Source organism: Erpetoichthys calabaricus, chromosome 5 (genome assembly GCF_900747795.2).
Source record: "Erpetoichthys calabaricus chromosome 5, fErpCal1.3, whole genome shotgun sequence".
Classification (NCBI taxonomy): Eukaryota; Metazoa; Chordata; class Cladistia; order Polypteriformes; family Polypteridae; genus Erpetoichthys; species Erpetoichthys calabaricus.
The window spans coordinates 251,557,845-251,582,302 of NC_041398.2; the positions used below are offsets into that span (position 1 = coordinate 251,557,845).

The 24,458-nt window shown below is 52.9% G+C and overlaps 1 protein-coding gene across 1 annotated transcript; it reads right to left on the reverse strand.

The window, feature by feature from the left end:
* Positions 1-11,318: 11,318 nt before the first annotated feature.
* On the reverse strand, positions 11,319-16,459 carry LOC114642167 (scrapie-responsive protein 1). The gene is made up of 3 exons (XM_028791151.2): positions 16,250-16,459; positions 15,743-15,977; positions 11,319-11,597 (listed from the first exon to the last, which is right to left on the reverse strand). The coding sequence occupies exons 2-3, from the start codon at positions 15,964-15,966 to the stop codon at positions 11,543-11,545; spliced, it is 279 nt and encodes a 92-aa protein (XP_028646984.1). The 5' UTR covers positions 15,967-15,977; positions 16,250-16,459; the 3' UTR covers positions 11,319-11,542.
* Between the last annotated feature and the right edge of the window lie 7,999 nt (positions 16,460-24,458).

The following is a 24,458-nucleotide window of genomic DNA, read 5'->3' on the forward strand; positions in this document are numbered from 1 at the left end:
GCCTGATTGGTGGATTGCTGCAGAGATGGTTGTCCTTCTGGAAGGTTCTCCCCTCTCCACAGAGGACCTCTGGAGCTCTGACAGAGTGACCATGGGGTTCTTGGTCACCTCCCTGACTAAGGCCCTTCTCCCCCGATCGCTCAGTTTAGATGGCCAGCCAGCTCTAGGAAGAGTCCTGGTGGTTTCGAACTTCTTCCACTTACGGATGATGGAGGCCACTGTGCTCATTGGGACCTTCAAAGCAGCAGAAATTTTTCTGTAACCTTCCCCAGATTTGTGCCTCGAGACAATCCTGTCTCGGAGGTCTACAGACAATTCCTTTGACTTCATGCTTGGTTTGTGCTCTGACATGAACTGTCAACTGTGGGACCTTCTATAGACAGGTGTGTGCCTTTCCAAATCAGGTCCAGTCAACTGAATTTACCACAGGTGGACTCCAATGAAGCTGCAGAAACATCTCAAGGATGATCAGGGGAAACAGGAGGCACCTGAGCTCAATTTCGAGCTTCATGGCAAAGGCTGTGAATACTTATGTACATGGGATTTCTCAATTTTTTAATTTTTAATAAATTTGCAAAAATATCAAGTAAACTTTTTTCACGTTGTCATTATGGGGTGTTGTGTGTAGAATTCTGAGGAAAAAAATGAATTGAATCCATTTTGGAATAAGGCTGTAACATAACAAAATGTGGAAACAGTGATGAAGCGCTGGGAATACTTTCTGGATGCACTGTAAGAGTTCTTGGTTGGGTTAATTGGCACTGCCATCTGTTTGGCTGCTTTCTGCTTTTCACCTCATGCTGCCAGGATTGGCTCCACTACAGCCCTAAAGTAGGCTTGACAATGTCATTGGGTGCCCGAATGCAATGCCAGTCGCTCTGCTTTCTCTTTTTCTTTTGAAAACACACACACGGAAGAGAACCGCAGATAGAAAGCAACGAGGCTCCATAATGAAACGTCCTTATGCCGCCATAACAGCGCAGTGTGGCGCAGCGCACGTACATAACGCGCTCAGCGAGCTCTTCCTCATTCACGTAAGCCTCACGCGCGATTCTCTTTTTCTGTTTATTTTTTTTTAAAGAATCCCGCTTACGGCTCCGAGCTCCCAAGACCTGCCACGTTCCCCTTTCCCCACCGAGGTCACTGGTGGCGGCACACTGAGTTGGCCTGCCCTGAAGCTCCCGTGGCGGTGGAGGTACGCGTCCAAGCGCGGGAGCTTATTCATATGTGACAAAGCAGCAGGCAGGCGAGTTGCATCTTGGGATTTATAGTTTGTGATAAAGCAGCAGGCAGGCGAGTTGCATCTTGGGATTTGTAGTTTGGCATGTCGGGGAATGCGCAGGCAGCGCGAGGTGCAGGTGGTTACGTCACATGCAGCCGTTAGCCGAGAGGTCTGCGGCTGAACTCGATCCCTCCTCGGTGTACCACGCACTCAGACTGGCACCCCGAGGCTCGCTGGCTTTGTCCCTTTTTACTTTAGACACGCCCTCCCCCCCAAGTCCAGCCCGTCGCACGGCTGTCCCCATTCAGGCTGAGGAGAGTCGGGCCGTAAGCGTCAAGGGTGCGCGCTGTGTCGCCGCTGAAGGCAGCCGGAAACGCCTGCAGCAAAGCAGATCAACGGAAACGAAGGTGCCGACGCCCATGTATCGGTCTGTCTGTCTGTCTGCCTGCGTCGGTTTGCAGTTTCGGTGGAGGACGTCTCCCCTCCTCCACGTGCTACCGGTGCAAACTCATCAGCGGTCCGCGGCTTTCGCCGAACGTCCACCGAGCGTCAGTCTGAAGTCGCCTGACGGCCCGGCGTATCTGAAATTTCCGTTTGTTGTAGTGATGGGTCGTTCTTGAACGATTCGTTCATTTTGAACGAATCTTTAGTGTGACTCGGGAAGAACGAGTCGTCCCGTGGGAGTGATTCGTTCAGTCGCGCATGCTCATTTGCGCAACTTCATAAGCTTAACCAACTCAGTCTGAGCCGGAAACAGAATTGATGAGTTCATCTCTCGAGTCTTCGAGTTTGAGTCGTTCGTTCATCACGTGACAGCCCCATAAGCTTAACCTATTCAGTCTGAGCCGGAGAGAGAATTGATGAGTTCCTTCGTTCTTTTGTCACGTGACCACTTACTGGCTCAGTACCTCAGTCAAATACTAACGTAAAATTCCATTTGTTGTATGTTGGATCATATTTAGAAATTATCATGAAATTATCAAAAAATATCTAAAACGCATTTTCTTATAAATAAAAAACGTCTGTCAATTTCTGTCACTATGATTTTGTTACTGTTTCTTGAGGATCTGTGGTGTGTTATTTTGTAAATAAATAATCCTGTTACAAATAAATTATTGATTAATTTGTCCTTTTATTGTCTTTGTCTATCAGTAAAGTAAACAAACACTAGGCTATATAATAAAATAATCCAAGCCTACAATTACAAAGTACTTATAGTTAATAATCGTACACTATTCTATAGCAGTGTTCATTTTTACTCCAATTTTGACTTTCCTGGTATAATAATTGTTTTTCCTATGCAGACTTAACATATTGATCTAATATTTGTATAAAAAAATTGGTCAAAAAGGACATAATGACAAAGTAAAAGCAAATAACATTTTTGAATTTGAATGAATAAGGTTAGTTTAAAATATTAAGGTTATGATAACTTAAACTTCAAGTTGTAACCCAAAATGAAATAAAAACTGGAGAGTTAAAGTCATTTACAATCCAACATACAACAAATGGAATTTTACGTTAGTATTTGACTGAGGTACTGAGCCGGTAAGTGGTCACGTGACAAAAGAGCGAACGAATCGAAAGACTCGAGGAATGAACTCATCAGTTCTCTCTCCGGCTCAGACTGAGTTGGTTAAGCTTATGGGGCTGTCATGTGATGAACGAACGACTCGAACCCGAAGACTTGTCAGATACGAGGCGCGGTGAGCGAATCACAGAGTAAAGACCCAGGTAAACAATGAATTAATATTTTCTGTTTCTTATAGCATTAAAGTTTTGTCTTCTTTGTAGTGTGATCAACATTTGTGTAAGCAGTAGATGTGTTAGGGAGGTAACAGGTAACATTTTAATTATATTTTGCTAAAATGAACGAAATGACTCAAAAAAGAATTCGTTCATTTTGCTGAACGAGACTCAAAGGTCCGAGTCGGTAAAATGATCCGAACTTCCCATCACTAGTTTGTTGGTGCGTTCGTCGGCCTTTAGGCCACGCCCTCGGTGTAGAATTCACCAATCACCTGCAGGGCTCAGGTCTTGCCGAATGGCGAGTCGAAATGAAGAGCCGGGCAAAACAAAAAGACTTCATGCCAACGAATTGGGTACGTACAGACAAGGTGCCCCCTGGCACAGTTCAGTCAAGTGCCTGCCTGGCACCTTGCACAGGCGTCTCCGATGAAGAAGTGCAGTTAAGGCAAGGAAGTGGTGCTGCCAGCTGGGGATCAAGTTCCAGTGTGGTGACAGTCGCAGCAGCGTCTTCAAAGCGGTGACCTGCCAAGGAGGAATATTTCTGACAAAATGAAATAAAGAAATCAGTCAATTGGCAAATAAATAAAGTACAGTGGGACGGTGTGCGCAATTCAAGTCTGAGCAGAAATGTGTCACCGTGGATACAAATTGTCGGCCACTTCTTCTAGCTCTTCTGGGAGAATCCCAAGGCGTTCCCAGGCCAGTCGAGAGACATAGCCCCTCCAGCGTGTCCTGGGTCTTCCCCGGGGCCTCCTCCCGGTTAGACGTGCCTGGAACACCTCACCAGGGAGGCGTCCAGGAGGCATCCTGATCAGATGCCCGAGCCACCTCATCTGACTCCTCTTGATGCAGAGGAGCAGCGGCTCTACTCTGAGCTTCTCACCCTATCTTTAAGGGAAAGCCCAGACACCCTACGGAGGAAACTCATTTCAGCCGCTTGTATTTGCGATCTCGTTCTTTCGGTCACTACCCATAGCTCATGACCATAGGTGAGGGTAGGAACGTAGATCGACTGGTAAATTGAGAGTTTTGCCTTGCGGCTCAGCTCCTTTTTCACCACGACAGACCGATGCAGCGCCCGCATTACTGCGGATGCCGCACCGATCCGCCTGTCGATCTCCGCTCCATTCTTCCCTCACTCGTGAACAAGACCCCGAGATACTTGAACTCCTCCACTTGGGGCAGGATCTCGCTACCAACCCTGAGAGGGCACTCCACCCTTTTCCGGCTGAGGACCATGGTCTCGGATTTGGAGGTGCTGATTCCCATCCCAGCCGCTTCACACTCGGCTGCGAACCGATCCAGAGAGAGCTGAAGATCACGGCCTGATGAAGCAAACAGGACAACATCATCTGCAAAAAGCAGTGACCCAATCCTGAGCCCACCAAACCGGACCCCCTCAACACCCTGGTATGCCTAGAAATTCTGTCCATAAAAGTTATGAACAGAATCGGTGACAAAGGGCAGCCCTGGCGGAGTCCAACTCTCACTGGAAACGGGTTCGACTTACTGCCGGCAATGTGGACCAAGCTCTGGCACCGATCGTACAGGGACCGAACAGCCCTTATCAGGGGGGCCGGTACCCCATACTCTCGGAGTACCCCCCACAGGATTCCCCGAGGGACACGGTCGAATGCCTTTTCCAAGTCCACAAAACACTTGTAGACTGGTTGGGCAAACTCCCATGCACCATCCAGGACCCTGCTAAGGGTGTAGAGCTGGTCCACTGTTCCGCGACCAGGACGAAAACCACACTGTTCCTCCTGAATCCGAGGCTCGACTATCCGACGGACCCTCCTCTCCAGGACCCCCGAATAGACTTTTCCAGGGAGGCTGAGGAGTGTGATCCCTCTGTAGTTGGAACACACCCTCCGATCCCCCTTCTTAAAGAGGGGGACGACCACCCCGGTCTGCCAATCCAGAGGCACTGTCCCTGATGTCCATGCGATGTTGCAGAGGCGTGTCAGCCAAGACAGTCCTACAACATCCAGAGCCTTGAGGAACTCTGGGTGTATCTCATCCACCCCCGGGGCCCTGCCACCAAGGAGTTTTTTGACCACCTCGGTGACCTCAGTCCCAGAGATGGGGGAGCCCACCTCCGAGTCCCCAGGCTCTGCTTCCTCATTGGAAGGCAGGTTAGTGGGATTGAGGAGGTCTTCGAAGTACTCCCCCCACCGACCCACAAAGTCCCGAGTCGAGGTCAGCAGCGCACCATCCCCACCATACACAGTGTTGACACTGCACTGCTTCCCCTCCTGAGATGCCGGATGGTGGACCAGAATCTCCTCGAAGCCGTCCGAAAGTCGTTCTCCATGGCCTCCCCAAACTCCTCCCACGCCCGAGTTTTTGCCTCAGCAACCACCAAAGCCGCATTCCGTTTGGCCTGCCGGTACCTATCAGCTGCCTCCAGAGTCCCACAGGACAAAAGGGACCGGTAGGACTCCTTCTTCAGCTTGACGGCATCCTTCACTGCCGGTGTCCACCAGCGGGTTCGGGGATTGCCGCCACCACAGGCACCGACCACCTTACGGCCACAGCTCCGGTCAGCTGCCTCAACAATAGAGGCACGGAACATGGCCCATTCGGACTCAATGTCCCCCACCTCCCTCGGGATGTGGTCGAAGTTCTGCCGGAGGTGGGAGTTGAAGCTACTTCTGACAGGGGGCTCTGCCAGACGTTCCCAGCAGACCCTCACAACACGTTTGGGCCTACCAGGCCTGACCGGCATCCTCCCTCACCATCGAAGCCAACTCACCACCAGGTGGTGATCAGTTGACAGCTCCGCCCCTCTCTTCACCCGAGTGTCCAAGACATGTGACATGTGGCATGTGACCACAAAGTCGATCATCGAACTGAGGCCTAGGGTGTCCTGGTGCCAAGTGCACATATGAACACCCCTATGCTTGAACATGGTGTTTGTTATGGACAATCGGTGACGGGCACAGAAGTCCAATAACAAAACACCACTCGGGTTCTGATCGGGGTGGCCATTCCTCCCAATCACACTCTTCCAGGTCTCACTGTCATTGCCCACGTGAGCATTGAAGTCTCCCAGCAGAACGAGGGAGTCCCCAGAAGGTATGCCCTCTAGCACCCCCTCCAGGGACTCCAAAAAGGGTGGGTACTCTGAACTGCTGTTCGGTGCATACGCACAAACAACAGTTAGGACCCGAAGGCGGAGGGAGGCTACCCTCTCATCCACTGGGGTAAACCCCAATGGACAGGCTCCAAGTCGGGGGGCAATAAGTATGCCCACACCCGCTCGGCGCCTCTCACCGGGGGCAACTCCAGAGTGGTACAGAGTCCAGCCCCTCTCAAGGAGACCACACTGTGTGTCGAGGTGAGCCCAACTATATCTAGCCAGACCCTCTCAACCTCATGCACCAGCTTAGGCTCAGAGAGGTGACATTCCACGTCCCAAGAGCCAGCTTCTGTCGCCGAGGATCGGACCGCCAAGGTCCCCACCTTCGGCCACCACCCAACTCACACTGCACCCGACCTCCTTGGCCCCTCCCATAGGTGGTGAGCCCCCATGGGAAGGGGGACCCACATGGCCTCTTCGGGCTGTGCCCGGCTGAGCCCCATGGGTTACCTCCAGGCCTGGCTCCAGAGGTGGGCCCCGGTGACCCGTGTCCGGGCGAGGGAAAACGCCATCCAAATTTTTTTGTTCTTCATAGGAGGTTTTGCTGAGCCGCTCTTTGTCTCATCCCTCGCCAGTTTGCCTTGGGTGGCCCTACCAGGAGCATAAAGCCCCGGACAACAGAGCTCCTAGGATCACTGCGTAGGATCACTGGGACACGCAGACCCCTCCACCGCGATAAGGTGGCGGCTCGAGGAGGGGAATACAAACTCGAATGAAAGAAATAGAAGGAAAATGAAACCAAACCGCGCAATTTATTCAAAGTGACGTAACATGAAACTAATGTCACATTCGGCTGTTTGTTACTCGCGTCTCCAAACAGAAAGGCCGATCCGTCATCATGGACCACCTCGGGTTTTTGTCACCTCTACGTTGGCTGCATTGCGGTTTGACCTTCGCTTAAACAGATGAAAGCGATGGAACTGAAAATTCAAGCAGTTACTGGACAGATCTGCCATTCCCGTCCGTGGACACAGTGAGACCCCCCGAATCCAATAGCTGGCTTTGCCCCCTTGTTCCATCCATCTCTGATGTGGGCCCAGATCTTTCACCTGCAAGATGTTTGGCGGGTAACTCGCCCAGCAGATCCGGGCCTCGACTCCCAGAACCTTCCATTTCTTCTCCTTAGGGGTTTCCTGGTGAGCTGCACCTTTGGTTGAGCTTCAGTCTTCTGACAGGTGGTCTCACTTTATCCTCAATGAAGGATTCCATGGTGGTTCTGTGGTGGTCCACTGCCCTGGTCAGCTCCAATCCTGAACTTCTCCCCCAGCATGCTCTGTGGCTTCCATCTTCACCTGGGATACCCTCTGGTACTGAGGTCAAGTTCCTCAATGTTCACCTCATAAATGCAGTTGTGCCAACATGGCCGTACAGGGCAGTGCCATAGGGGAGTCATTTTTGGTTCCCCAATGAAATCCACATGTAGACAAAGTTTTAAAGTATTATCTTGTTGGGCAGCATGGTCCAAAAACGAGGAGGAAGAGATGGCTTGGTAACGCAGGCCCAGTTCAGGTCTTCTTAATGTCCCCCAGCTCTCCTCCTGGACATTAAAGACCCCCTTTCAAAGCCCAAAGAGTTGACATCATCTGCAGTGACCCCTCATCTTAATGAAGCAGTGCAGCTGTGAGGAGCCACCCATGCCAGTCAAGTGCCATCATGAGAGCAGTGCCCTCCACAGGGTGAGGCCACGATGTTCCTCCTTTCATTAGTGCAGCCATTCGAATGTGCCACCTGGTAGTCCCATGATGTTGTCCTGGGCTTCTCGCACAGCTTCTTGTGTCATGCTGGTGGGGTTTCAAGTCTTCTCCACTTGTTTTTGGGAGATCTTCTGAGGTCCCTTCTCGGGTTCCTAAGCATCTGGAACCTTCTTTCTGAAGAGAGCTGTTTTGATTTGTCCAGTGAACTAAATGTGAGAGGACGGGCTCAGCCAAGGTCCCATCTCATGATGTCCCTGCAAGTGTGTGCCCTGTTTTTCTAGGTCTGAGGTGTTTGAGGTGGTCGCTAATGCAGCGATGTGTTCACCATTTCCATGTATGAAATTTGCATTTCTGTTTATTGAAATCATACAAAGGACTTCACGATGTAAACATGGCCTGATGTCCGCCACGTCGCATCACCTTTGTCTACACGTAACATTTGAATGAAGGTCAAAGCTTCCATGGGGTGCACTTACTTTCTCACAGGACTAAAACCTGGCGTGCTGATGAGCTGAGCCCTCACACTAATGACAGTTAACGTCAAATGTGCCCATCTGCACTCCTGCAAATAAAACTTCAAAAAATAGAGGGTGGCACTCGGTCCAGCAGGCAGGCAGGCAGGCATCTGAGTGTGGATGGCAGCAGTCAATGTGGCTCAGGGCCACAGGGCACAGCAGCGTAACATGGGGGCACCAGGCAGGCGTCGATGTCATGGCAGGGCACTGCCAGGCCTTCACTGAACTTTAAATTCAGAGGTCTGCTTCGACCTTCAGTTCCAATGCACTCCAAACGCACTTTTGAGTGAGGTGGAAGCCCTGCAGCACCCCCTGGTGGCACCCAGGAGACCCAACAGGGCTGAGCCAGTGAACTCCACTTCCCATGAAGCCCTGTGGCGCTGTAGTAAGCCAGGGCGCCGCCATCTAGTGACACAGAGGAGATAATGCCCTGTGCATGCAGTTTATAGGCGTCCCAGCTGGGTAAGGGTGCCCACCACACTTTGTTTGTTTGTTGTGTTGCCCTGGCGATGCTCACTGATGTGTGTTAAACTAAATGGCGCCATCTCTGTTCCGCCGTTCGTATTCACACCGGTGCCTGACATCAGCGTTGTGTTGTGTGTTGGGCTTGAGAAGCACAGCAGACAGACATGAAAGGCGCTATATAACAGACATAAGACCATGAAAGGCACGTGTCGAGTTAGCGGGGCTCAGGGTCCACATCAACGGGGGCTCAAACATCCCAGACTGGCCGCCATTGAATTAGTCCTGTGATGTAAGCATAGTGGAAGGACCCCGGGGGTCTGCACCTGAACTGATCGCACATTCCCTGGTCCTGTAACGGCTGGCAGCAGGAGGTGCCATTGAGGCCCCGGCTGGGCGGTGTGGCCCGTTGGTTCATAATGAGCTGGCAGTGTGGCGGGGACACCAGGGGCTACCAGAGGGAGCTCTGGGCTGATGACCCCGGGGTTCTTGTATGATGAGGCCTGACCTGGTGGTCCTTCACATCTGAAGTCATTGAGGGAGCCCATAGAAGAGGACAGCGGCTGTCACCGAATGCTGGGTGGCTCACCGGGGGCCTCATGAAGGGTCTTTTTTTCCTTCTCATTCTTCTTAATGTTTGAGAGGCGACTGTCGATTTGTGTCTGGGGCTGCAGGCTGGTAGAGTGACTGGCACAGCTGCTGCTCCGCTCTGCCACCCTGCCTGCCTTTCTTGTCATTTATGTCCCCATGTCCTCTTTCTTCTCATCGTCTTTAGTCGCTGGGACCTTTTTCTTTGCCTTATGTTTGTAGTTTCTTTGGGATTTTTTAGGTTTGGCAGAGCCCCCCCCACAGGCCACACCAGGAATTATCAAAAGAAAATGATGTGAGAGGCGCTATATAGCATAATACATAAAGAATTGTATTTGAGTACTTCTTTTTTTTGTCGTGGCATTAGAGCCTGGCGTCGTGTGCCACGCTAGTTAAACATGCAGGTATGAAGTTCCCACTGCAGGCGCCAATATGATGGCCACTGCTAGTAACAGAAACCATAAGGAGCCGTTTATAAGAGAAGGGCAAATATGAGGTGCTGAAGAGAACAAGGTGAAAGGCGCTATATAATACTGAAGGGAGTCTGAATCCATTGTGACTCGTTAGACTGCCCGCATGGTGATGTTTGCCAAACGCCCATCTCTTCGGCTCCTGTCCCCTGCAGGTCCTCCATGAAGCTCCTTGAGGTTTCCGCTCCACGGCTCGGGTGCCCACATCTCTTCTGACTGCCATTCTCTTAGTCTCCAGCAGGTGTCCCTGAGGAAGTGACAGGTTTGCTGGACTCTGTGCCCAAGACAAGCAGGCAGCTGGCACTAACAGGGCGACAGGTGGAGAGGGAGACATGAAAGTCGCTATATGATATACAGAAAAATATAAAAAACTGTAAAAGAGTGAGATGGGAAAGGCGCTATAAACGATAGACTGACGGACGGAGCAGGAAAGGCGCTGTATCACTTAGAGATGGCCTTTTCTCCACTCTCGTTTCAGTGTTCCTCAGCCACAGTGGCGTCACACTGTCCCCTGTCCCCTTTACTCCGATGACTGTGGTGACTCAGTGGCGGCCCCCGTCCTGGTCAGATGAATTCCTCCGGTGCAGACCCCGCCATCGAGACGTGCAGAGATTTGGGTCGGGAGCTCCGTCTGCTCGTTTCCTGTGCCACTCAGTTGGTGTTCCTTGGGGGGCTTTCTTTGGTGACGCCGTCAGACTGTTCTGGCCAAGCCAGTTATAATTATTTGTAAATTCCGGCCCCTTGTTTATTTATTCCCTCCCTTGTTAATTATGTGAATGGCAGCGAGGACACATTCTGGGCAAGCTGTGTGGCACTTTGGAGATGGTGCCCCATGCCCATCCACTCTGCCCACCCACCTGCCTGCACATTTGTGATTATTTTATTTGGCAGGCACAGTGCGTCACTGTGGGGTCCTGTCTGGCCGCACTGAGGTCACTTTGCCACCATGACATGTCATCACCGGCCACCAAAAGTTGCAACGAAGAGCCAAAAGGTGACATCGAGAAACATCCACCTTGGGCACAGGCAGCTCGAGTGGCTCTGCTGGTGGAGGTCCAGTGTCCCCAAGTGTCCCAGTGTGAAGTGTGGGAGGTTTGGGGCAGACGCTGAGGTCAGGGTTGCTGGCCTGACAGACACAGTGGCGCTGTCACGTCATGGAGTGCTGGCATGTGACCTGGACAGGCTGGCAAGGTGGATGGCAGTGCAGGAGGAAGCAGCGAGCGGCCATCGCTGAGATTTGTTACAAACACTTGAGCTGAGGTGAGTGACGAGGACGTCTTGGGATTCCTGAGTGACTGTCCACACCAACGATTATTGTGACCCTTGATTCCCAACGGACATCACACGAGGAGTCCAGGCGGGTTGACGCGCCTCACTGCAGCCACCTCCAGTGTCCTGATGAGCTCCTGCAGGGTGAGGGTGACAGAGAAGGTGACACATAGGGTGACAGAGAAGACAAACAGCCTGGCACACCTTGGTGCTGAAATTTTATTTATCAGACAGACCAGCAAAGCGCTCAGGGAGGAGAAGCCACCAGCAGCCACATGAAGCAGAGCAGCAGGACAGTCAGCCACCAGGATTTGTGACGTGCTGCTGACCCTGAGGACTTCAACGGCGTGAAGGGGCCAGCGTGGCAGGTGACCAGGGAGGGGATGCAGGCTTCTTGTCTTCCTTTGGCAGCAGCCTTTCTCCCTCCTCGTCTACGGGGGGCTGCAGGGAATCACAAAGGAAATCTTCGGTCCAAAGAAGATGTCCCTGAAAAAGAAGAGAGGTGGAGTTAAGAGGGCCTCGCTGGGAAGGCGCTATAAAGTGAAGTCACGCGCCTCGGGGCACGTCTTCAGGGCAGCAGCAGTGGCTTACCACTCTTTATATAGCGCCTTGCAGTGGCTTTGCAAATTCAACGAGCCAACGTGAATCGAAGTCCAGGGGTGGAGGAGCAACTCGTGAGCGTGGCAGGGCGCGATATAAAATAAGTTTAAAAAAGTGTCCGTGCCAAAGAGAGACAAGTGGCTCAGAAGATCAAAGTGAAAAGGGGACAAAGCTGCCAGAGGTCCTCCAGACCACTCGACACCCACCCTGGACGGTGTAGGTGGACGAGCACCACATGGCCGCCATAAGGCACTCGGGGTCTGCCACACATCCCTCTGCCACGTCCTAACTGCAGGGTGACCACTCAAGTGTCACCATGACAACACGACACCACCCAGTGGCACCCGAGTCAGTCAAGCAGAAGACAACGTGAAATCGAGCTGAAGTCAAGTGACGAACTGGGGGAGTAGGCCTGAAGAACAGGCAGGGGGGCCGAAAACGGGGTCCAGCATGATATCCCCCCGTGTCTGAGGTTCAGCTGGAGACTGGCTGGCCTTTCTGGTGCCCAGAGGCGCTCACCTTCCTGGTCAAATGTCCCCCACAGACTCCACAGAAGTGCCACCAGGGCATCGGGTGCTTTCATGCCCCTCAAGCCAAAAGCTGCTGTCCAGGCTGAGCCCCCCCAGCTGCCCAAATCCAATTCCAGCCCTTCATGTCACCCATCGGGCATCATGCCTGAGCCAGAGCTATGCTCCTTGGCATCATCTGAATAATCCTGAGACTGATTAGACCCCCAGTAGTCTGCGTTAGTGAGGCAGGAAAGCCCCTCCAACAACGAGGAAGGCAAAAATGCCAAAAAAGTGCAAAAGTCAAACTAAAAACCTAAAAAAGAGAAAGAAATAAAAATTAAAAAAAGGTGCAAGTGGACCAAAGAGTTCATCGAGTATCCATGGAAACCTCAAATGACAAGGATCAGCATAGAAGTGCAGCAACCACAAGGCCAGCCCAGCACAAGGGTGGAGACCCTGCTCCCCCAGCCCCTCCGATTGGCTCTTCTGTGTGTCACTCTCTCCGAAGGTGTCACAGGCCCGCCTACAGTGAGGACACAAAGGCAGAGACCCCGCCCCCAAGCTTCTCCGATTGGCTCCTCTGTGTGTCACTCTCTCTGAAGGTGTCACAGGCCCGCCTACAGTGAGGACACAAAGATCAAGTTAACGGATGTTTGTCCATCCAATGGAATTTACAGGAACAACAACCCGGGGGTGGGCACTGGGTGGGCATGTCTTGGGTTTGGTGTTTTCAAGTTCTCTTTGTACAGGTGACTGGGCGCAGTCTGGCATCCTGTGTGGGGTTACTCGTTGGTCCTGGGCATAATTGGGGATGGGCTGAGTGTCAGACTATGTGGACCTCCTAAAGAAACCCCCGTGTCTGGTGGGTTTTCCTGCTGTGATCCCAAACTCGTGCACATTACGTTGATTGCTGATTTCAGATTTAAGTCATTGTGAGGGGGGGTGCACCCCCTGTGATGAACTGGCACCCCTGTCAGATTCCTGCCTTCTGCCCGGTGCTGTTGAAATAGGCTCCTCCCCCCATCCCTGGTGACACTTAATTACATGAAGTCGACCCCCCAGTAACTCAGGTTGGCACCAACTTTGTGCCTTTCTGCCCTAACCGGGTGGCATAGTGGCATTTTTTGATAAATAAAACTGTGCCACTTTGAAGTCATTTGGAAATCCCTCCCCCGGTCTAGCAGCGTGTACAACACACCGGTGGGGGCCAATCGATGGCACACGTGTTGATTATCGTGTCTAAACCGTCCCATCTGATCTTCAGAGGTCCATAGGGGACCGCCAGGTGGGTCTCATAACAGGGGAAGTGTCTGTGTCATTCCAACAGATGGCGCATCACAAATGGTAACCCTGCTTTAGTGATTCCATACCAAAGAGCAGATGACAGATGTCACCGCGGAGGTCTGTGACAATTATTCGACTTTGACTCGCTCACTGACTTTGACTTCAGTGCAGAGACGACACTCGGAGGGGCAGTGAGTGCCAGTCAGCAGTCCACACACTTCAGCCATTGTAGATTTAATGGACAAGCGGAGCCGCGGGGAAGTGGGAGTCCACCCAGGAACCACTGGGCACATGGAGTGACAACACCTGGACAGGACGCCAGTCCACCACGGGGTCAGCACATCACCAAGCTGCTACCTTGGAGCTGTGGGGGGTGGACATGACAAGAACTGTAGGAGTGTTGGCTCTGAGGCTCGGGATCTGCACTGGCAATCGGAAGGTTGTCGGTTTGAATCCCATAAATGCCAATGGAGACTCTGCTCTGTTGAGCCCTTAACCTGCAATTGCTGAACACTTTGAGTAGTGAGAAAGGCGCTATATAAACGCAAAGAATTATTATTATTAAGAACACCTAAACTCAATGCAGGGGTCTTTGGGATTTGGACCCTCGGCATCTTGTGCCAAAACTGCAGAGCTACTGGTGGACCACCGTGTCACCCAAATGTCTAAACTACGCCAGCACCTGAGATTCCTTCTGTTGTCCCTCCGTCTACACTCTGAGAAGTTAAGGTGCCAAAGTGGCTCTTCAGAGTGACATCATAGGGCCATGGTGGCTTCACAGGTGGGCGTCACTTAGATGATCACGTTTGGGTCACCAAGGGGGACTGGAGGGTTGTGCTGCATTCAGAACGATTGAAGATGGACCCCCACCACCCATGATGGTTCACAGTAAATTCATGAATGAGAATAAGGGTGGGTTTCAAATACAGTGGCATCTCTGCCATGGGGTGCCATTTTTGGTTCCCAGAAGACCCATCCAGGTGAAGGTTCCAGAAAGACCCTCCGCGTAACTTGGGTCATAAATAAGCAAGCAGAGACGCTGGCAGACCTGTAAAGGTTCACCTGCCACACACAGTGAGGAGGCCTCCGCTCAGGTGGGCTTCATCTCTCGGGATCCTGCCGTTCAGTCCGCGTGTGACGAGCCTGCAAAGCCCAAACTTCAAATCAAGCAAAGGGTCAATGAGGGTCCACAATACCCAATAAAGTGCCATTACAGAACCACCGAGCACCTGTCCACCCTCCAAATCTGCTCACCCTGGGCAGGGCCGCGGGCATGCTGGCGCCAATCCAAGCAAGCAGCAGGCCCAAGTCAGGAGTGACTCTCAAGCAAGGTGCCAGTCCATGGCAGGGCACATGGGCAGACACCTCTGTCCGCATCTCCAGTGGACTGTGGAGGAGAACATTAAAGTGTAAGAGATGGCAGTGCATTCTGGGATTGGTAACGAGCATCACGCATAATCCACCTCAAGAAAAGGTCACGTGTCTGTCAGTGTGTTCGTCTGTGTCCCCATCTGGTTGCTGTGCCTCTGTCATTCCAACAGGTGGCGCATCCCACGCATTAACCCGGCCATACCAAACGGCATATGACAGTGGCGTACTCGTCGCATGGCGCTCTGCAGATGTTAACGCGGGGGTCTTCCTCGATCATTTAGGGGGGCAGCGATTGGCTTAACGACTTTTTTTTTCATGCTGGCAATGCCGTCGACTTGCTTGTGGGCTCAGAGAGAAGCGGCAGGCTGGACTTCACCGCCTTCTGTCATCTGAGACCCCCGGCTTGTGTTCACAATGATCGCGGACGGGATTGGGGGCTTCCCGTATCAGCGCTAGCATCTTTGATATCCCCCCGAATTTCGAATATCGATAAAATGAAGAGTTTGACGCGCGAGTTCAGCTCTGTGCCATCTCACATGTCGTTTCGATCGAGTTGTTAGTCCGTTAAAAGAACCCAAACCACGTCGTAGAACTGGCACTGATGTGAAAGCTGGCACTGCGATCAGCGCGCTGCCCCCTGCCTGGCATGGCTTCTTATTTTGGACGGCGGACAAACGAGTGCGCATCCACTTGGTTTTATTTTTAAAGCGCGTCACGAATGTCGCCGCTCACGACAGATGACAGGTGAGGCGGCCTTCCGCCCCGCTGAGCGAGGTGCCGTTTAATCGACTCTTTGTCGCCACAGTGAGCCCCCCCAGCGGCAGGATGACCCCCCCCCCCCCCGGGTCGATGGCGGCGCCCACTCACCTCGGGCAGCAGAGCAGCTCGCTGAAGTTGCAGTAGCAGATGACCTCGCAGGCGTCTCCCTGCCACAAGTGGTCGGCGAGCTCGGGCTGCAGCGGGCGGAGGTGCCCGCCGTGACAGTTCCGTTCACGCAGGACCTTCTTGTAGCAGGACGGGCGGCCGGTGGGCATGGCGTCTGTGGCCACGAGGGTGGCGAGGAGGGCGAGGAAAGCCACCGATGCTTTCATTCTTTCCCAGTCTGGAAACACAAAAGCAACAATGAGAACTGTGTGGTCGTCGGAGCCGCCAATGTGCCATGCAGCGGGCTGGCTCTGCTGCCGTGCGACGGTTGGTGCCACAATGTGCAAAAGGCAGACGGGCGGATGGGCAGCCGTCTCGTGGCTTACCGGGGTCGCGGCTGCAGACGGTGCCTCAGATGCACGAAAATCTGAACAAAACGGACCCGGCGGAGCCCAAAAAGTCGTTAAAGCGCCCCCCGCGTAGCCCCCTAAAGGCGCCCGCCGAGCTCACCTGCGCACCCCGATCGCCTTCGGCCAGCGCAATGGACGCCTGCAGGAGCACAAGCGCCTCTTTGTGCCTCGCCCAGACTTGGTGGGCACGGACTTAACTAAGCGGCAGCCATGGCACACAATCCCCCCATACATTCAGGCTGACACAGAGGAGCGTTTGTCACCTTCTGCGCTCGAAACGGGGGTCTTCTTGGGGGCTCCCAGGGGTGTCATCTGCTATCCCATGCAGTGCCACTATTAGCCAGGCGAGTGTGCCTATGAGGCGCCCTGCTGTCCCGTGTGACCCTGAGCACAGCACAATGCCAGTGTTACATCATTGAAAGGGAAGACCCCAAGTGTAAGGCACTATATAAAACAGCAAAGGTCAGTCTCTCTCAGTGTCACCCTGAGTGTCCCCTCTCACCTGCCTGGGTTCACCCTTTTAAAAGGTGCTATATTCTGGCTGGGCATTATCTTGGCGACAAGTTTTGCAGCCTTTGGTACATGAAGTGGCATTTGCCAAGCTGCAGTGCCAATGCCCCATAGAAGCAGCAGCTTATTGTTATCTTTTCAGATGAGAAGCTGGTGCCATAAGCAGGAGTGTCGAGGAGATAAGAACAGGAAGGGGCCGAGGTGACAGAACCCACTCAAGTGAGTGTTCGCCTGCCATGCCCACCCTTTGACATCGCCTGGCTTTCCATCCCCCCAGTATGGTTTTCTGCACTCTGGGAGTCTCAGGGGCTACTGCCATGCACCACACGTCCTGTGACAATCTGTCTGTCCACTTGGGGTCCAGCCCAGAGCCTGGCATTGACTAGGAGGGCCACCATGGCACTTGACTCCCAGCCTGTACATGTCTCTCTTGCCACTCTGTTGTCCTTCTTTGTCCTCTCTGATCTCAGATGGCTTGAATTGTGACATGTCCTCTTCGGCTCTGCAAGCAGCACTCTCTGTCCCTCGCTTTGAAAGGCGCTATATACAGTGCCTGCTGAGAGTATTCAGACCCCTTGATGACTTCTTACCCCACAGACCTTGGATCAGAGACCCTCTGTGGCCTCCCATGTCATGCAGCTGCCTCACCAAAGCTCCACTTAACACCCAACGGTGCCATACATGGAGCCTCAGGCAGCTGGCATCAGTTAGGGAGTACTGGAGGCGGGCACCACAAATGCCCTCCCACTGCCACCAACTGAAGGGGCTCTTCAGAGGTTTGAACGCCTGCATGGAGCTCAGGGCTGGGAAGCGGAGGGTGACACACTGACGTGCTAAGGTGGCCCACAAGAGCCAAGCTGGCACATCAAGAAGGGGCAGACCCTGGCCACCATGTGGTAGGCTTGGACACAGACAGGAAGGCACTGATGGCACTTCATGGACCCCTTTGTCATTCTATTATTTTGATTTATGCCATAAGGACGAGTAGAAAAACTTCAACCTGAAAAATAAACCAATGAATCCTTAAATCAAAAGAAGAATTTGTTTAAAGCATCTGCCAGGGTTGAGGACCCCCAAGACAGCGCCCCCTACAGGCTACACTCCGAGTCCTCAGGCTGCACCTCTGCTTTGTCACTGTCACATCTTCATCATCCCCCACAGCCAGGCGTTTATTTGTCCCCCACGAAAGGCCCCGTTGTCTCCTTCTGTGCCACATCTCATCTTGGCTGATGGGCGAGGGGCTTGCAGACCACCGGCTGCCTGATCTTCTCTCACAGACTCAGCAGTGGGCACTCACTCACTCACTCCTACATTGCTTTTGTTTTTGCCCACACACACACACACTTTCCATGTTCAGCCTTTCTGGGGGTCCACAAGCTAAACTGGAATTCCCAGACCCTCCAAGTTGCCTGGCATTTAGATGCAGAGTTGCCTCATCTTCAGTCTGCCACTCATTTTATCAAGTATGATTTCTAGTTACTCCTGGACTGGCACTGTGGATGGCATCAGAATGGTTCAGGAGGAGATGCCACCTAAAGCCCCTCCTTATCTCAGCTCTTGAGCTCATGGGTGGTAATGGGTATGGCTTGAGGTGTGCCAGCAGTGGGGTGTGGCCTGAGAGCTCAGTCAGCGAATGAGATGGCACCATTTGTGAGATCTGGCAGCTCAGCTGGTGGCTCTGTGACCCCTCGTATCTGCTGACCATTGCCAGTAGGGGGCAGCGCATGCCTCACTCACCTAGGGTGACAGTGGGCATTGATGGAGAGATCCAGGGTCACTGGGCATGTGTCCACTTGTGGGGATGTGCTCTGCCGTGAAAGGCGCTATATGGAGTGGACTCCTTTCATCTGCTGCACTCTGCATCTTCCTCATCTTCATCCTCGTGGTCTCCTGCTCAAGGTCCCAGCTCATCGCTGGCACGCTGCTAGACTGGCACGGCCCTGAAGAGGTCAAAGGCCACAAGGCCAGCAGCAGACACTCTTTACAATTCCTACAATTCCGGGACCCAAAGCCACAACGTCCATCATTTCCCAATGGATGTGCCCGCCGGTCCTGCTGGCACACAAACAGCTGCCTGCCCGCCAGCCTTGCTGACCTTGCTAATGTGCTGGGCAGCTGGAAGCGTTTATTTGCAGGCTCAGTGGCCTGAAATCATTTTCAGAAATTCGTAAGCTGAAATGATTTTTCAAAAAATGGTTTTTGGGGGGCTGATGGGGGGGTTGGGTGGGTAGAGCTGGCTCTCTAAACGCTGGGTGGGCTACTGGAAATGCACAACGTCTCCACCAGGCTGCTGATGCCCACAAGAGAGGGGCAACCGACTTTTGTGGTTTTGGGGTGGCATCAAGGAGGTGCCAGTCCAGAGTGAAAGTGCAAGGCGTTTCGTGGGACCTACTGGGGGGATCAAGAAATGTGACTGAGACCCCAATGAGCTTCACCCATCCATCATGTCCTCCATTTCATGAGAGCTTTAATGGCACCTTAGACAAGAACAGCACCCCCCAGAAGGGAGGAGCTCTCAGTGCCCACCTAATGCGTGAAGAGCGCCACCTACTGGCTAAACAATGGAAGTGTCAAGGAGAGATGGTGGCTCAGTGGTGCCCACTGCTGTCATTATCCTTACCTTCATTTGGCATTTGAGCTTTTCTTACCAGTTGGCAACTCACCTGAGGTCACAGAGTGTGTCTGACGGAATGGGCACCCCTGTGGGCTCCAGTCCCGTACCCTCTTCTCTGGGCCACACTACCAGTGAGTGTAATGATGCCATGTCATTCCAAGGTTTAATGCCACTGCTGCGATGGTAAGTGGGTACAAGAGATGGACAGATGGAGAGGTAGATGAGGGATGGATGGCCGATGCCAAGCACTCACCCTTCTGGGTGGGCAGCTCTTGACTTTTGGTTCAGGATCAGAAAACTTCACCAGCCGTGTTTCTCTGTTGTCAATTATGTCATAATGGCAGTGCCAAGGCAGGCCCAATGCCAGGCCTCTGACCACATCACCAGGCCACCATAGCATGGGGCAGGTGGAGCTGGGCAGGTGAGCGTTTGGGGGTCCCAGAGGACTCATCTCTGTCCACATCCAAACAGGGTGGACACCATTAAAACAAAGAGGGACGGGGTCACCGTGAATCCGAGTCCTGCGTTGGTGACACACAAGAAGGACACAGCGGCATCAGAGAGACCCTCGATATACAACTGGCACCGTGTCAGACAGAGATGAAAACTGTGACGGGGCACAGAATGTGAATGACATGGGCCCAGTGCCTGATTTACGCCCTGCTTTTAGCGGGACAGCTGGCAGGCGATGCCTCGTCCCCCTAATGGCTTCCTGAAACTCGAGGAGATGCCTTCGTTTGCTTCTCCTGCACTTTTACGGCCTTGGCGAGAATCGGTGAGGGAGTGCCGCTGCCACCGCCAGCCACAAATCAAGAGCCAAGGCTTAAGTGCGAGGGGCTCTTCCAGACGGTGACGCCCCCGAGGCTTTTTATTGCTTGGATTTGTTGGGGTCAGATGGCGGTGGGCTACGTGTGGGAAAAAGCTGGAAAAAGCCAAGCGGTGAAACAAAAGTCAGTAAAGCGGCCAGGAGGCACCTGGAGATGTCATCATCAAAGGTGTCACCACCTGCAGGGCACACAGTGACAAGGGGGAGGGGCACTTGGCATCACTGATGCTGCATGGGTACAGAACAGGGTCAGCGAGCCTGAGACCACCCTGAGAGTAGACCAAGACCATGGGCCCTGGCAGCTCTGGGGTGGCTGGCCTCCCCCCTCAGCCAGCTTGACATGAAGGAGGGGTTTCTCAAGGACTGGGGGCACCGTGAGGGTACTGCCTCAGAGACTGGCACCAGCCATCCCCTATCTGGTCAGCTCTGGGAGTGGATGGAGAGGCAGATGGACAGACAGACACAAGCTATGGATGTAAGGCTGGACACACAGATGGGTGATGGCCGACTGCCCACTAATCACCTGGGCGCTGCTCTCCATTGCTCGTGTTTTCAGATGCTGAGACAGACAGACAGACAGGTGGTGGTCTCCAGGCACTGGCCCAGTGTGACCCTGGCGGTCAGCCCACAGGTCTCGTTTTATTGATCTCCATGCTGAGCCCCCCACTGTGGTGGGCACATCCAGTTTCTCTTGGAAGACCTCTTGATGATTTTGAGCCCATGAAGGCCCCAAGCCAGTCTGTGCCTCCATGACACACATGAACATTGGTGACCAGCGCTTTGAGCCCCTCGTCTTGTCTCCACAGTTTTCACATGGCGTCCATACATGTGAGTGAAGTGTCTGCCCTCTGAGGTGCCACCCTGAAGTCGCTGCCATTTCTGTAGTTTCAGCCTCAGCGTTACTTAAAAGTGAAATTTCGGTCACACAGCAAGTGACTGTCCCAGAGGAGGTGACCATAAGGAGTCTGGGACACCATGAGCCCACCATCCTCTAGTGCATCAGGGCCTGGACCTTCGATCTGCTGTCATATCACACGTACACACACACGCTAGGTGACAACTGCCAGGGCAGGAGGATGGAGCCTTGAGTTTGCTCAGTTGAGTGGGGGGTTCAATTCCTGGGACTCAGATGTGACCTGAGCGTGGTGACAAATGTTCTGTGTGTGTATCTATAGGCCAGGGGAGTAGATTTGCTGTGAAAGGCGCTATATTAATCCCCATGTGGCAGCTCCAGTCTCCACCACTAACCTCCAGTGTGACCCTGAATGTATCACTTGACATGCCTCCTCCTGTGCAAACAAATGACCTGAGTACTCAAACTGGCTGTGAAAGGCGCCATATAAAACCTCACGGTGTCCGCAGCTTCAGTCCCCACCAGTAACCTCCAGTATGACCCTGACTGAGTCGCCTCACCTGCCAGAAAAGGAGAAAAAGAAAAACTGCCTGTGCGTGGTGAGGGGCACTGAGGGGCACTATATAAAACCACACAGTCCACAGGCCGAGTCCCCAACACTGAACACCAGGAGGTGGCCCTGACTGAGTCACGTCACCTGTCACATACTCAGGACTCACTGCATGAGGGCCTCACAGGTGTATTTACTATGAAAGGCGCTATATAGTTACAGGCTGAATGCCCACCTTCAACTCCCAGTGTGACCCTGATTGAGTCCTATCGATATAAAAGCCAGAGACATTGGAGTCACTCTGAAAGGCACTATATAAAGGCGCTCTATAAATCCTCATGTGGCAGTTCCAGTCTCCACCACTAACCACCAGTGTGACCCTGAAGGTGTCACTTGACATTCCTGCTCCTGTGCCAAAAACGACCTGAGTACTCAAAAGTGGCTGTGAAAGGCGCCATATAAAGCCACAGGATCTCAGGTCCAGTCCCCTCCATTGGCTTGTGTGTGCCCAAGCGAGCAGACATGTGAGTGGCGCTGTGTCACACGTATGATTTGTAAGTCACTTAGGATTAAAACAAACAGCCCCCTGTCCCCCACCCTCTATGACGCCCATTGGCACACACCTGGTGACATTTCCTGCCAGCCGTTACACCAACCTAGCTGCTTCCTGCGCAGCTGCTGCCACCGCCTTCGCGTCAGGATTTGTCCAATGAGAGAGCGTGTTGGTCCGTCAGCCCCGCCCCCCTGGTCGTCAGCCGGTTGCTGCGCTTTTCTCCCCCGTCCCGGGTGGCTGCGCATGCGTGTTTCTCTTTTCCTGCTCTTTTTTTTTTTTTTTTTCTTTGTAAAGTGCTGTTAGTGACGGAGCGCCACCTGGAGGCTGACAGGCCACCCACTTTCGCGAGACCCTGAGAGACGACGAGTAGAAACGCAACGGACATTCTGCAAGGAGAGACGCTCAAGTCGAGTGATAGGAGTCCATTCAGACAGGGAAGGCGCTATATATGCATGGGGGGGGGGTTCAGAGGAATGTCCTGGCACAGCCATCCCTACACCATCAGTTCATGAAACCGAGCCTTGATTTTATAGAGCCTTTCAAAGGACACTGTCTGGCATTACCTGAGGGCAGTGCTTGACATGAAAGGTGACACTACCTGGTGACACAGTGCATGATGGCCCCACCTGCCAGTGCTCGGGTGTCTTCTTTGACAGATTTGTGTGTTTTCCGTGTCCTCACGTGCAAGTTGTCCTGGCAGTAGGTACATGGGCACAAGACCACCTGGCAGTCTACACAGATCATGTGTCACTTTAAAAGAGAAGGCCAGCAGGGACACCACAGACCACTAGGTGGAGCACCAACCTGGTACTTCTACTCCCACACCCCAGAAGTGATGGTGGGCCTGGCTGGAGGTAAACTGGTGATTGGGGTATAAAGCCAAGGGAAAGGACACGTGTCCACCCTGGTGATTGACCTTGTGAGGTGGGTCAGCTGGCAGACAGGGACTTGTGTGCTTCTCCCTTTGCTCATCCCTCCCTTGTTCTCATTTACATTCTAAATGTTCATTTCATTCTGGACCTGGTGGTCCCTAAGACAGTGTCCCCTGTCACTTTTTGCTGGTGACCCTCAGCATGAGTTCTCTCACTTGGCTCTTTAGTGACTGGCCACCCCAGTGTGAAAGGCGCCATATTAAAGTAAATTAAATATAATCTGCCTGTAAAGAAAGCCATTAGGTTGGCAGGCCACCAGAGTGACCCAGTGGTGGCTTTAAGGCTGGCCTTACCCTTGTCCATGCCATCTTTCCTCTTGTCCATAATTGTCAACTTTACATGGGATTTCTCCTCTCACTGGGCACAAAATGGATGAGTGGCAAGGCAGGAAAGCACAACTCCTGAGCCAAATGCCAGTTCAGATATGCCCGTGTCTAGCTGTATGAAGCAGGGGGCTGTACGGTGGTCCCCACCTAATCCTGCCAAGCCAGCAGATCGACAAGCGTGGAGAAGCCCGCAGTCACAACGCACCTGATGGACAACACCTGTGGCCAGCCAGCATGGTGAAGTACAAACAGAAAAGTCAAACTGCATGGCACTTTATTTACCCCCAAAGGTGGGCAGGCAGGCAGCAAGCTGCTCCTACAGTGGCCAATGTGCCCACCAGTGAAAGAGCAAAGTGCACTGGAAACCTGAAAGGCACAGGAGCAGGGTGAAGGAAAATAAATCCAATGGGGATGAGGAGCTCAGTGGTGAGACCCCCAGTGGCTGAGGAGCTCCAAGGTGGCACCTGTCACCCACCGGTCTGAATGACACCATGTGCACTGAGGCAGCATTGACAAGGCAAGGCACAATATACAGTGACACTATGACAGGGCAGAGCCACCTCACAGCCTATCAAAGTCCGGGCGATCTCAGACTGGCATACCCAGGTGCTATAAAAGGGTGGGCCAGCTTTGTGCCAGTGGGCTGCAGGTATCCCTTAAGAGGACCACCATATCACTTTTGTCTCCAAATGTCTTGTGTGCCTTGGGGTGGTGGGCCGTATGTGAGTGTGCCATACAAAGGACTGGCCTCCCACCCAGGGTTGATTCCTGCTCTGCCCCTGAAGTTGCCTGGATGGGCTCAGTCCCCCGTGACCCTAAGTGAGTCTCTCATGCCATCTTATTTCTGCAGACAAGTCTCACATTTAGCGCCCCCTTGTGGCACAAGGCTTCAATTTTAAATTGCCTGTCACAGGCGCAGTCCCTGAAAAGCTGCAGAGGAGGAGGTGACGTCACCTGCCAAAGGTCGTCACTTCACGTCTGTATGGCACCACTGTGTAAGGAGCTATATAAAGTCACAAAGCCAGCGCCAGCTACTCACCTTCCAGACACACGCAAACTGTCACTTTGTCCCAGAGGGGGCTGTAGTCCTGCCATGTCTTCTCGATGGCAGACACACCCATCAAGTGTTTGTCATTCTGACAGCG